This window comes from Triturus cristatus, chromosome 10 (genome assembly GCF_964204655.1).
Source record: "Triturus cristatus chromosome 10, aTriCri1.1, whole genome shotgun sequence".
Lineage (NCBI taxonomy): Eukaryota > Metazoa > Chordata > Amphibia > Caudata > Salamandridae > Triturus > Triturus cristatus.
In genome coordinates, this window is record NC_140593.1 from 961,589,535 (window position 1) to 961,601,978 (window position 12,444).

General features: G+C 43.1%; 1 protein-coding gene across 1 annotated transcript in view; it reads left to right on the plus strand.

Annotated features, from left to right (window-relative positions):
- The first annotated feature begins 1,773 nt into the window (after positions 1 to 1,773).
- Positions 1,774 to 12,444, plus strand: part of CLEC19A (C-type lectin domain containing 19A) — a 246,174-nt gene continuing 235,503 nt past the window's right edge. Inside the window, exon 1 of the mRNA XM_085628854.1 lies at positions 1,774 to 1,971. Within this exon, the coding sequence (XP_085484980.1) occupies positions 1,857 to 1,971 (115 nt within the window). The 5' untranslated portion in view covers positions 1,774 to 1,856. The remainder of the gene's footprint in view (positions 1,972 to 12,444) is intronic.

Consider the following 12,444-nt stretch of genomic DNA (forward strand, 5'->3'; position numbering starts at 1 on the left):
GAGGGATCCATTCCGGGTATATTCTTGAGCCATCATGGCCATCAGCAGTCCCTTGAATATCATTCTGTCCATATAAATGTTATTTGAGGCATATTCGCCCATTTACCAATAAAGTTGCACTGTGTCTAGTTTCTGGCTGTGGCAACAAGTCAGTCCCTTGGAAAGGGAATTCTATTAAACAGAAATGAGGCCATAATCAGGGATATTGATCGCTCTTATGAAAGCATACTTAAAACTCCAAGTCATGCATTAATAGGCACACTCAGGTGCTCTGTGGCAGGGTCCCATGCACCACCAGCAAATACAATAAGTAATTTACACTTCTCACTCAAGTGGTTTGCATAGGTGTAGAATACCCACTGTGTGGTCTGGTGTGCACGTGTTTACGTAGTAACAATGCCCCTGGCTTGTGAGAAGGAAGAAACAGCAGCTTCCTGCTTTGCTCGCCTTTGGCTCAAGAGTGCCACATGGTCTCGGGCCGAGCCAAAGCTTGACATCTGGCCCGAGCCCCTAGTCTCTTGCCCCACCGCTTAATAAAATGTTGCTACAGTCCCATTATTTGCCACTCTGTAGGCTTCTTGTTAACCCCGGTACTTGCCCAGTCATCGTCATTTAGTGGGACTGGTCAAATACATCCTTTGCCTGGAAGATTGTTCTCAGTTACAGTTCATTCATTTACACTAAGTTCTTTATTGAGTTTCCAGACCTGATCATCACTTTATTTTGCAGCATTCTGCTATAAACTGGTTGTGAAAAATAACGATACAGGACGTGTTCGGTCTACTACGACCTCTGTGGTGCGTAGCCATGGGCCGTGCTTCTGTTCGTTAGCTGCAATATATCTTAGAATGTCCCAGGGAGGAGATGTGGCCTAACAGCCAGAGCTGCCAAGTGTCGTCGGCTCAGCATCCTGTGATTCTGCGCAAATCACTTAATCTCTGTCCTCGTGCCAAAAAAATTACCTTGAGTAATGTAACCTAGTGCTAATGTAAAGCGCCCCATTCCCCTTGGACTGAGCTCACACTATATAAACAGAATAAATTAGCTTCCAGGAGACCCGAGGTTATAGAGGCCACACAAGTTCTCGAGCCCTGCTACTGGAATTTAGTTAAGTTTTTTTCCTTAAAACTTCAGATAATGGGGCGTAGTTACAGACCCTTGCACCGCCTGTGCACCGTATTTTATTCTAATTGCATTTATATTTCATTTCATGCGCAAACTTTTTTTGCTGCCATCTTTTTACACCAAGCAGCTAGTACTTTCAGAACATAATAACAGTCGTTCATAGACCTGTGCACTCCGGTGGGGTTCTCTTGCATTGAATATTATAGAAATAACGAAAATCAAAACTCCCTTGAAAATCCATAAATTCCTCTGTCGATGAATGTAACAGAGACTCTCATTTGTTTCTGTCACGCCTGGAAAGGGCCCCTGTCTATATTGTTGCAAATGTATGCAGAGTGCTTATGAGAAGCCCAGAACATACCTTCAAAGCCTGCACGTGAAAACAATTAAACCCTCCGTGCCTCGAATGTGTTTTACCAATATGATAAACAAGTCTGTTTAAACGAGGGAAGACACCGCCAATGACCCTTGTAACGCACTCAAAGAATGCGCCCGAGATAAACAGGTCAGAAGGGTCAGCAGTCTTTCTGCTTCCTGAGGGGATGAGGATCACCGCACATGGTCTCGCCCCTCCATCCCGCCCAGCCTGCACTTGAGAACATATATTTCGGGGGTGGGAGGAGTGTATTTTAGCTTGCGTCTGCGCCAGTGAAGTGAGCGCGCGCACCCTGCCACAGACAGACCCATACCTCCGCGCGCCCTGGACGCACGCGCTGCCTTCACTCCTGGACATGGGGTTCTCCACCCGGGCTGTCACGCGGCTCAGCTGGGGCGTGTGCGCCCTTCCGTTGACACTTTTACTTTCGACGCACGCCTTCCCTCAGACGAACATCAAAATTAGTCAAGGTGAGTTACGAGTGTGAAATTAATGTCAGGAAGGACCAGGTGGTTTTTTTCAGAGTTTGTGGTTTAACTTATTTAGAACTTTTTGTATAAGAATTCGAGAGTGAGCTTCGGTTGGAAGAAAACGTTGGTGCTGCAGAAATATTTATTTTCCACAGTCTGTCTATGGAATACATGTAACTTTAATGTAATACAACTGGCAAGCAAAGCTTGCTCCAGTTTCACATTGGGTGACCTTTGTGTATTACACTTTTAGTGCTCTCCGCACCCATATTATAGGCAAAGTAAGAAGACTAAATACACGTTTTTTTTTTATTCAATTAAATCGCTTAAATTAATGTACTGTTAATTGCTACAAAATATATAAATGTTCAACATTGTTTTTCGTGGTTTGGCAAAAATGTGAATTTCGACAGCAGTTTTACAGCGTTTACATCACAGTAAAAAGGTTACAGCGTTCTGTAAATATCACACACATTTGAAAGCAGAAACATTCACTTGAAAAAGCTTTTTTTGCCAAAGAAAACTCCCAGTGTTGTGGGGTGTTTTCTTAGCGAATTTTTTGGGCTCTCAATCGTCTTAGTGGTTCAAAAGCTTGCAAAGTTTTGCTGGAAATGTCATGTTTGCAAAGGAAAAGCTTTGCAAATGTATACTGCCCTAATCATGCATGTTATGATAAAAGACATTTAAATCAGAAGTTCCCTGTGTTTTGGTTTCATACAGTGTAATGATGACCAGTTAATTTCGCCCTTCTGGCTAGATAAGTTTGCACTTACATTTGCTTTTACTGACCAGTGCAAAACAGTATTTGCACTGGCCGACTATTGCAAGAATGACATGGTGAGTTTGTGTAAATAACAATGAAGAATTGATCATCCGGGCAGGGCTTTATGTGGGCCGGGTCTTGCCTGTGCTCAGTACCAGCAGTTCTAAAAAAGCAGGTGTTGAGACGGGTGCCTATAGGGCTCTCCATTTTTGCCCTCACATTTAGCGTGAATAAAATACATCATAACTTTGCAGCAGAACCACCCTTCACTACCTTTGATGTAACTTAAAAGAGACTTGTTATAGGTATTTCACACTCATCATTTCAGAACGGATGCATTTCAATGTTCTATACAATGAAGCAATAGTTGTTACTTATGTATCTTATGCACCCATTGACAAAGCCAATAGTCCCAGCTTCTTGTAGGTGTAAAGTTACTTGTTATATTATGTATCTAGATGCAATAACAGAAGCAGCAAAATACCAGTCGGGCAGCACACTATGCTAAGCACAGATTTTCAGTTTATGTGTTTTTAAGCCAAGCCCTTAATTATTTGGCCACACCCTTAATTACATCGACCACGCCCCTTTGAGAGTACCCCAAGTTTTTTCATCCCACTTAAAGCCCTGGATCCGGGTCCAGTACAACATTACTGGTCCTTTGTGCAGGGCATGCAATCCAGCCCCTGAAAAGATACAGAGTTAAATAGTTGTCCTTAAACTCTGTGGAAAGTATAGTTATAATTTATGTACAGAATGTTGTTTTTAGATGAAATACAGCTTGGAATACTAAAATTAAGTAGATTTACAGGACCACTATTATACAGAAAGCGTGCATTTATGGCATGTTTTCTAGATATGTAGAAGTTTTCTTGGGGTGTGCTGGATGGTTGTGTTGGAAAATGTGGGCCGATATGGGTTAGTATGTATGATTCTAGGAATCGCGTTCTTTTCACTCATGGGTGGATTTGAGTAGAGGTGACGACTCAAGAATATACCCCGGCAAAAACATGAATTCCAGCCCCACATTGCAGCAAGTCTTAAGTAAAATAGTTCAGTTGAAGCATGGTTGGGTCTTAGCATTCCTTCTGCTCTGAAAGTAACCTTGAACCTCAGTGATGTAGCGCAAATTAATGGGCGCCCCCCACAAAATATGATGAGGGGCACCTGAGTCTCCGATATCTGGGCTTAATGGAGGCTCCTGAATGGTTGGGGTCCCCCTGAAGCACTGCCATCCCAACCGCAGCGGCTGCTGTGGCCTGTGGTACGCCCCTGCCTAACCTGCAGCCAACCAGGAAAATGTCAGAGTGATAGAATCGCCTGTCCAGCCCCGGTAAGCGCAATCTGTCTCAGACTTGCGTTCCCTTCACCCTTGATATTTGATTAATAAGATAGTTAGCAAATGTTTGGAGCAATTCAGACGCACCACGAGAAGGCTTTCACCCTCCAGCTCCCTTGAACACAGTAGAGTAGCTATCAATGGTCCAGCAGGTGCAGTGGCACCAGGGCCTGGCGGCATAAGGGGGCACACTGGTCCATTAATATTTGTGTTTTTACAATTCAAACAGCAGGCCACATTACTAGCTTGCACTAGGCCCCAATGGTAGGCTTGCCACGCCACTGCTGGAGTATTGGTACCTAACCAGGTTTTAGTAGGAAAGGGTACTTTATGTGGTTAGAGGGGAAGACGTTTTGTGTGATTCGACAGTCGTGTCCCCAAGCAGACAGGCGCTCACGAGCAGGTAGAATGCATGCTGCCAAAGCAAACCTGTTAGTGGTGAATGAAGTGACATTATTTGAAATTGCATCAAAACAGTTAGCAACTCTGTCATATTTTAATGGAACATAAGAACATTCCCCTAATGCCAAGACCAGTGAGACCACATGTTGGATAGAGGTAGGTGGCATGCAAATATATGTGTGCTATGATGTACATGCTTTACAGCTGTAATTCGTAAGCCCATTGATAACAAACTGCAAGTCACAAGTGTAAAATAGTGAAGGTGTTGCGTTATGAGCATTTGCATAGTGCATTTCTAGCATTTCTAGCATTCCAGGCAGATTCTGACTCTGGGAGTTGATCAATGGTTCCAAGGTTTTCATTAGCGTGGAATAAACTTAAGAGATGTAGCCATACATTAGTTCTACCTCTTAGCGGGGGATGAGAGGGTTGATGAGAGGCCATCCACCATTTTCCCTGGAAAACTGCTCAATATCAGTTAGTTTGCTTTCAATGGGAACTGCATAGAGTGTTCAACATCAGTCAGTCATATCCCACCTGCATTATCCTCACACAGTTTTGTAATTAGCACTCTCGTATGTAGATCAAGGCTGCAGCCCAGATTGTGTTGGTTGCGTGTTACCTGGGCTTGATGAGGTGTCATCATCGTTCTACTCTGCCTTCTACTTGTACCACTGCTCTACTCCCTATGTATGGCCATACATTTGACCTCTACCCATCTCTGGACCAATTGTTCCAAGGAGAGGTGCTGAAGGGAATTACCAGGGCATTGCTTTAGCCTTCTTCACCATCAATAGGTCCAGATCAATAAATATGGTGCCCATTTTCTTAGGTTTCGGGTTTAGGAAAAGGTAAAACAGACAACTGTCAGGATTAAATAGCCCAGTCCTCCCGGTGGATGCCATCAACTTGTCAAGGATTCCCTCAGAAATCAATCAACACCCCGGACACTGCCACACCATGTAGTACAACCCATCCTCAAATAAGAAACACCTGGGGTACAAGGATGATGCTCCTGAAAGATATTTTAGATTTTTCTGGGAGTTAGGTAGATTCAAGTTCAAATTTATGAATGTTTAGACTCTTGCCTTTAAAACATAAATACAAAAAACAGTTTTACATTAAGATTGACTCACTCCCGAACAACCCCCCCTCCACTTCTACTAACACAAACTCAGTATTCTTGTCATACCGCAGAACACAAACACTTAAATGCACTATATCCCTACACACCCTTCTTTTCTAGCCTCTTAAACTCTGGAGTATCCGACTATATAAGCTATGATGGAGGCTTCTTGCATCACTAACCCAAGCATAAAAAAAAAATTGCCAAGGTACACGCAACATCTAAAAATTCCATGCTGAATAAAAGTTTTATAAAAAGCGGTTTTAAGATCAAGTAATGAGATCGATAAAAATAACAACAAACAATTAAAAAATGAACCTTACAATTTTGAAACTTCAATCCACATGTGAAGTTATTCTCCGCATCTGAAAAAAGCATTACCTTTCTCTGCCCTTAGATACTGGCCATTTAAGGCTACCAGGAATTTTAATAATAATAAGCATAAATGAGCATCTGGAAGTGCTGAAATGTGTGAGAACACCCTCTATTTTCCCAAGATTCGAACATATAATTTGCAGACAATGTGGAAGGCCTCTGACATCTTAAATGTCTCCATTTTTAGGGCCCTCGCAATGGTACCTAACCTATTTCTGACCTGCCCTGCCCACCTTAACTAACTTTTTCCTATTTCAGAAGCACAGAGAACTGATACCTTCTGTATATCCGAGGACCAAAGATTATCCCAGAATCACAGGGTTGCTTTGTAGGCCAAGAAATTCCAGACCTGCAGATCCCCTTCCAGTCTTATTGACAGACATAGCTCGGCCTGTATAGACATTGAGATGGTACCATTGCATTGTAAGCTGCTGAAAGGGGAGACCAAGATGGACCACCAAACATATTCCTAAAGCGAACTAGGCCCCCTATAGTTGCTGCTACCCGCAGCTCAAACAATTCTTTGTTTAGGGCGCAAATCAGCTTTTTTCTAAACGTCATACCTAAGTATTTATAGGAAAATATCATCTCCACCATCCTGTTACCTAGGGACCACTTAAACGGTTTGCATTTCTTGCCGAAAGGAATTATTTATGTTTTTATCAAAATTCACCCTCTGTTTGTTTGCCTCACAGTAACTGTTGAATCTATTCAATTTCCTCTGTAGTCCTACTTGGGTCAAACCTAGAATCGCCAGATCATCTACATAAAGTAGGCACAGTACATGTCAACCCCCTATTTTCGGGTGAAATGACTGAGTAGCAGCCAGCACCCTCGGAAGGTCTGTGGGGGCCAAGACGCAGCACTGCCTTAACACATTTTCTAAAGATATTTTTTCTGTGAGGGCCCGTCTAAATCAATCTCCACTTGGGCCTAATTTAGAGAATGTAATTCTTGCAAGATCACCAATAAGCATTGGGGAATATCCTCCTGTCGTAATTTAGCCCAGAGTATAGTGATGGTCTACCAAATTGAAAGCTGAGCTAAATCAACAAAACAACAGATAAACTCCCAGTAGTTTCCTTCGCCTTTTGCCCCAGGGCCCACAAACTAAAGCAGTGCTCCATCGTTGAATTCCCACACTTGAAACCCCCTTGCTCCATTGTGACTATTCCATTACCCTCAATCCAATTCTTTAATGAGATGATAATGACCTTGGAATAAAATTTTGCACCAACATCTAGCAGGCTTATCAAGTGGTTGTTACCAGGTACATTTAACTCCCCTTTCGTATGTATTGCTTTAATTATTGCACCTTTCCAGCTGTATGGAAATATATCCTACTTAGTTATGGCTATAAAAACCTTTAAAAATAAAGTTGCCCACCAGATTGGGTTAGTCTTAATCACAATTGCGAGGAGATTATCTGGGGCAGCTGCCTTGGTTAGATTTAGAGTAGTAAACATCTCGGCTATAGATTGAGCAGAGAAAGACTCCAATGCTTCGCCCCCCAATTTTGGCCAATTGTGTCTCACAGTTCTCAAACCACACTTTCAGGTAAGTAACTGTGTTTTTACCTTCCACCTCACCATCAAAACCTAAAACGCGTGCATTGTTTCTGTATAAATTGACTTCAGATTCTTCTGCCCAGTACTTGCTCTGAGAGTTTTTGCTCCATGGTCCTTATAGCATCACTGTTAGGCTGTGTTACTGAATCCTCTATTTGTTTGATCCTATCCATTAGTTTTCTGTGGTCATCCCTCAGTAAGCTGATATCTCTGAGCACCATACCTATATTGGCTGATAGGGTTCCTCAAGTTGTCACAATGGTTTCTAGGATCCTCTCAAGTTTTTCAGTGTTGATGCTTGGGGTACAGCAGTCTGCTGTTATAGTCCTGGGTCCCCCCATTATGTCACAGTTATTTTAGGTTTGCCCACTGTTGTAAGCAGCACAAACTCACCTATGGTAAAGGATATGCTCACTAATGAGTCTCTCTGACTGACCAGAAGCCACTCTTGCACCTGAGAATGTGTGAGAGGCTGGGGTGAGTATGACAACAGTGTACCTGAATTCCAGCAGGTAGATGCCACAAGCGCTCCTGTCACAGTAAGTGCCACTCCAACGATAACATTGCAATTGGATTCTTTCAAAGGATGCAGTACCAGATCCACCATCCTGTGTGTTTGCCTCTAGACCAGCCCAAGTACATCTTCCATGGGGCCTAGCTTTGTCTATGTCTCTGCACATCTCAGCACGCTAAGTTCCAGAGCATTTAGTGCCTCATTATGTGCATGATTAGCATACTGCCCCAGGGGTTGGAATCTGTACCACCTTCACCTCACCTCTTCCTCCCACTCTCTTAATTGAGGTTATTAGCAATCATCCAGTGCCCACTTATGTGGGGCTCAAACCACATTCCTCAAATATTCAATTAAGGGCCAGAGAGAGAACCGGAAGTGGTGGAAGGACCAGCACCAATCAAAGTCAAATCCAAAAAACAGCCTCTGCCAGGCAAAGCATTCCAGGAACGGGCCAAACTCGCCAATCGCCTCCACAGTATTCATGGATGCTATCCCCTCTCCTCTGCTTCTATTACAGGAAGCCACACTGTATGGAGTTTCATGGTAATGCCACAACTGTGGTGTACATATGTGATCTGGTGAGGTTAGGCACACCCCAGAGTCCCTTTGGTGCTGTGTTGTGCATTTCATGGTGTCAATGTTTGTTTTTAATGTGTACCTTTGGTATAGGTTGAAGAAGAAATATATCAGTTTTTGATATGTATGTTCTGGGAGTTCTCATTGATCAAACTTAACTTGTACTTGTGTCACAGAGGCTGTAAGCCTTTGCTATAACAGTTTTAGCATTTTTTTAAAAAACTTAGTGTGCAATACATTATCATTTCCTTCACTTATGGAGGGGGGAGATGGGGAATGCAGTGCACCTGGTCCTTGCTCATTCCAGGATATTTAAATCACCCAAACCAAATTGGTGAAAAGCTTGTAAAAGTCCCAAACTGTGCCAATTGCTTAGGCTGTATTTCATGCGCCACGGCAGGTGAAGTACAACCAAATGCAACTCAATTTTTATCCTGCTCCTATTGGAACAATCTAGCTCAAAGTGCCAAGCCACATCATCTCTGAACAGTAACACTAGCAACCTAAGATCAATTTTAGCCTGTTGGGTCTTATCTGTGAGGTATAACTTGCATCCCATGGCACAGCGAGATGGTGCCTATGTATGGGCATGCCATTGCACTTGAAGCATCACATTAAAAAAAACAAAAGGTGATAAGTAAAATGCCTGCAAAAGTCTCAAACCACTGGCAATCACTCCGGCCATATTCCAGTCCATCATTTTCATATGCAAATCGGTCTTGGTCCTACTCCAATAGGAACTATAAGACCTGGAGATATCAAGCACTATATCACAATACATGGGATTGGGAGAGGGGCAATACAAGCTATTATTATACCCTCAGAAGTAGTTCATGTCATGAACTATCAATACCAACCCAAGTGCTTCCAAATTTAACATTTAAAACAACCCGTCATGTGCAAGACAATCCAACAAAAGCATAAGTCAGAAAAAATGTGTGAAGAATGAGAAAGCATCTCACGTGCGCAACACCAGAGGAGCTGCTGGCTGGTACTCGCCAGTGTGCTCACGAGTTTCTCATCATCGATGACTTTCTCATGGAAGAGTGTAAAAAGAATTGTGTAAAAGAATTTATACACCAAGGGAGGTATATTAGGCAGCCCAAAAAAACCAAAAGAGAAATTCTCGGAAAAAGAAAGACCCGTGTGGTCTTACAAATAAGATTAGGTGTGACCCACGTCTATATTCTGACCCGTTTTATTCCACTCTGTGAGTCACCCCAAGGTTAAAAACACGGTCATGTTCAAAAACCACATTTATGAATGGCCAACATGTTTCATTGCCTACTTAACTTGGCGGCAAATTCATCAGGGCGTCAAGGGACTGCAGTCACCTCCCTGGAATAAATCTGTTGACAAACAGAAATCGCTGCGTGTATGCAGAGAACATAAAAAGCACATGTCAGATTGACAACAACATGAAGGAACCACAATGTACCCCCCTACAAGCCGACATGACACATCATTTCACAGGGAACATTACCTCGTGAAAGCCAAGGGCCCATATACCAGCTCTCACGGAGTCAGTGTATTAAATGAGCACTGTCTGTTGCTCTATTGGTCCTAATGCCCACACACATCCGTTATTTAGTGGTGCTTAGACCGTCATCTGTCAAGACAAATCAAATGTTTTAGGCGATGCCCCTATCTCAACGCTCATGCAAACTTGTTGATGACACTGAGTTTTGTCTTTGATTAAAACCTATCACTACCCAGTACTATGTTCATAAAAAGATGATTGTCAAGCATCTAATTCACCCCACCATCCTTGATATTCCAGTTAGCTCATAACTAATAGTACTTTATCAAAATGATGGTTCGCAAACTCTCTGACAAAAACTTCCCAATGTGCCTCCGCATGTAAAAAGATGTTTGCCAAGGAGCACCATGTGGTTGGGAGACTCTCTTTACCTAAGTTCACCCATGTTGTCCCAATTAACTAAACACACCACTGCTCTATTGCTTTCGCTGCGCGTTCTCGTCCCGCCAACGATATTAATGCTGGCCAACCCCAACTCACCGTACGGTAGAAGAGCTCACTCGGTAACTCATTCCCGGAACAATCCGGGGCTTGTGCGGCCGCTATTTAAGCCGGCGGCTCAACATTGATACTTCCGGGTTCGGGCTGATGACCCGGATCGTTACGTATAAGCGTCCATCACGGCGGCCATCTTATAGTGGCCAGAATTCACATTCAAAGCAACGGCAGTGCATTAGTATTTACCCTGGCAAAAGTATGTTTATAATAGGAGGCGTTCAAAAATAGAATCATTTTTAAATTCTTAATTAAGAAACTTTATTCGAGGAGTTGGAGGTGGAAAAATAGAAAATTTCCTATTTATTTTGCCAAACAATACTCATTGGCGAATATCATGACCCCAAAAGCTGTGTCAAGAATCTGTCAAGACACATGGGGGACGGATGTTTTTACCAAGAACTGGCACACAGTACATACCACGAGTATATCCACCAAATTACAGGACCTACAACAATGACCCCAGTTTTCATCGTCTAGAAATCTTGTTCCACTCTATTTGATCATTCAGGCCAACTTGATCAACCTTTTCGGAATAAATCCAGCGAGCTTCCTTCACTGCAAGCGTATTCTCAATTTGATTAACCTGGCCCATCACTCTTTCTAGCACCACCCATTTAACAGCCTTATAGTTGTGCTGGTGGTCTTTGTAATGTTGAACCAGTTTTGTGGTTAATTTGCCGTTCTTGATGGTACTGAGGTGCTCTTGTATCCTCACCTTGATTTTTCTTGTGGTGAGGCCAATATAGTGAAGCCCACATGGGCAAGTAAGCCTGTAAATCGTGTTTGATGAATTGCAGTTACTGAACTTATTTAAGTGCCAAGTCCGTCCATCCTGCAGCTGAACACTAGTTGTTTTTTCAGTTAGTTCACAGACAGAACAGCCTCCACACGGGTAGTGTCCCGTGGGAATGGATGTATTGGTCACTTGTGATTGAGGCCTAGTGTGAACAAGCCTGTCTTTAAAGTTCTGGGCTCTTCTGAAGGCAAACCGAGGTGCTGGCATGTTATAGTCACTGGTGGATAATAAGGACCAATGCTTTCTAATGGCCTGACGAATTTTTGTCGCAAGGGGATCAAAGGTGAGCACTATGGGTAGACAATCAGAGCTCTCCCTCGAGTTTCTTTCCAAAAGTGCTTCACGTGGGGTGTTATGTGCCCTCTTACGAGCTCTGTTGACAATTTTTCTAGGGTATGCCCTCTGTACCAGCTTCTCAGTGAGGGCTTCAGACTGTTTCAAAAAGTCGACAGTCGAGGAACAGTTTCTGCGGTAACGCAGAAACTGTCCCACTGGCAGATTATCCCTCAACGCTCTAGGATGGAAGGATTGATAGTGTAAGAGGGAATTTTTATTGGTGGGTTTCTGATGAACAGTAGAGGTTAACCTATCGCCAGTCACAGTGATGTCCAAGTCTAGGTATGTAACCTTCTCGGTGCTGATGTTCCATGTGAACTTCAAACATCTGTCCCGATTGTTGAGCCATTCCAAAAACTCACCAAGATGGATACGTGTACCAGTCCATATGCAAAGAACATCATCAATATACCGCTTCCAGAGGCTGATGTGCCCCTGGAAGGGATTAGATGGATGATATAGATGATGTTCCTCGAACTGGCCCACGTAGATGCAGGCCAGACTCGGTGCGAAGGTAGCACCCATAGAAGTCCCAGATATTTGTAGGAACATATCATCCTTATAGGCAAAGTAATTCCGAGTGAGTGCTACCTCTATGCATTGCATAACAAAGGTTTGGGGGGTGTCATAAAACCACTCC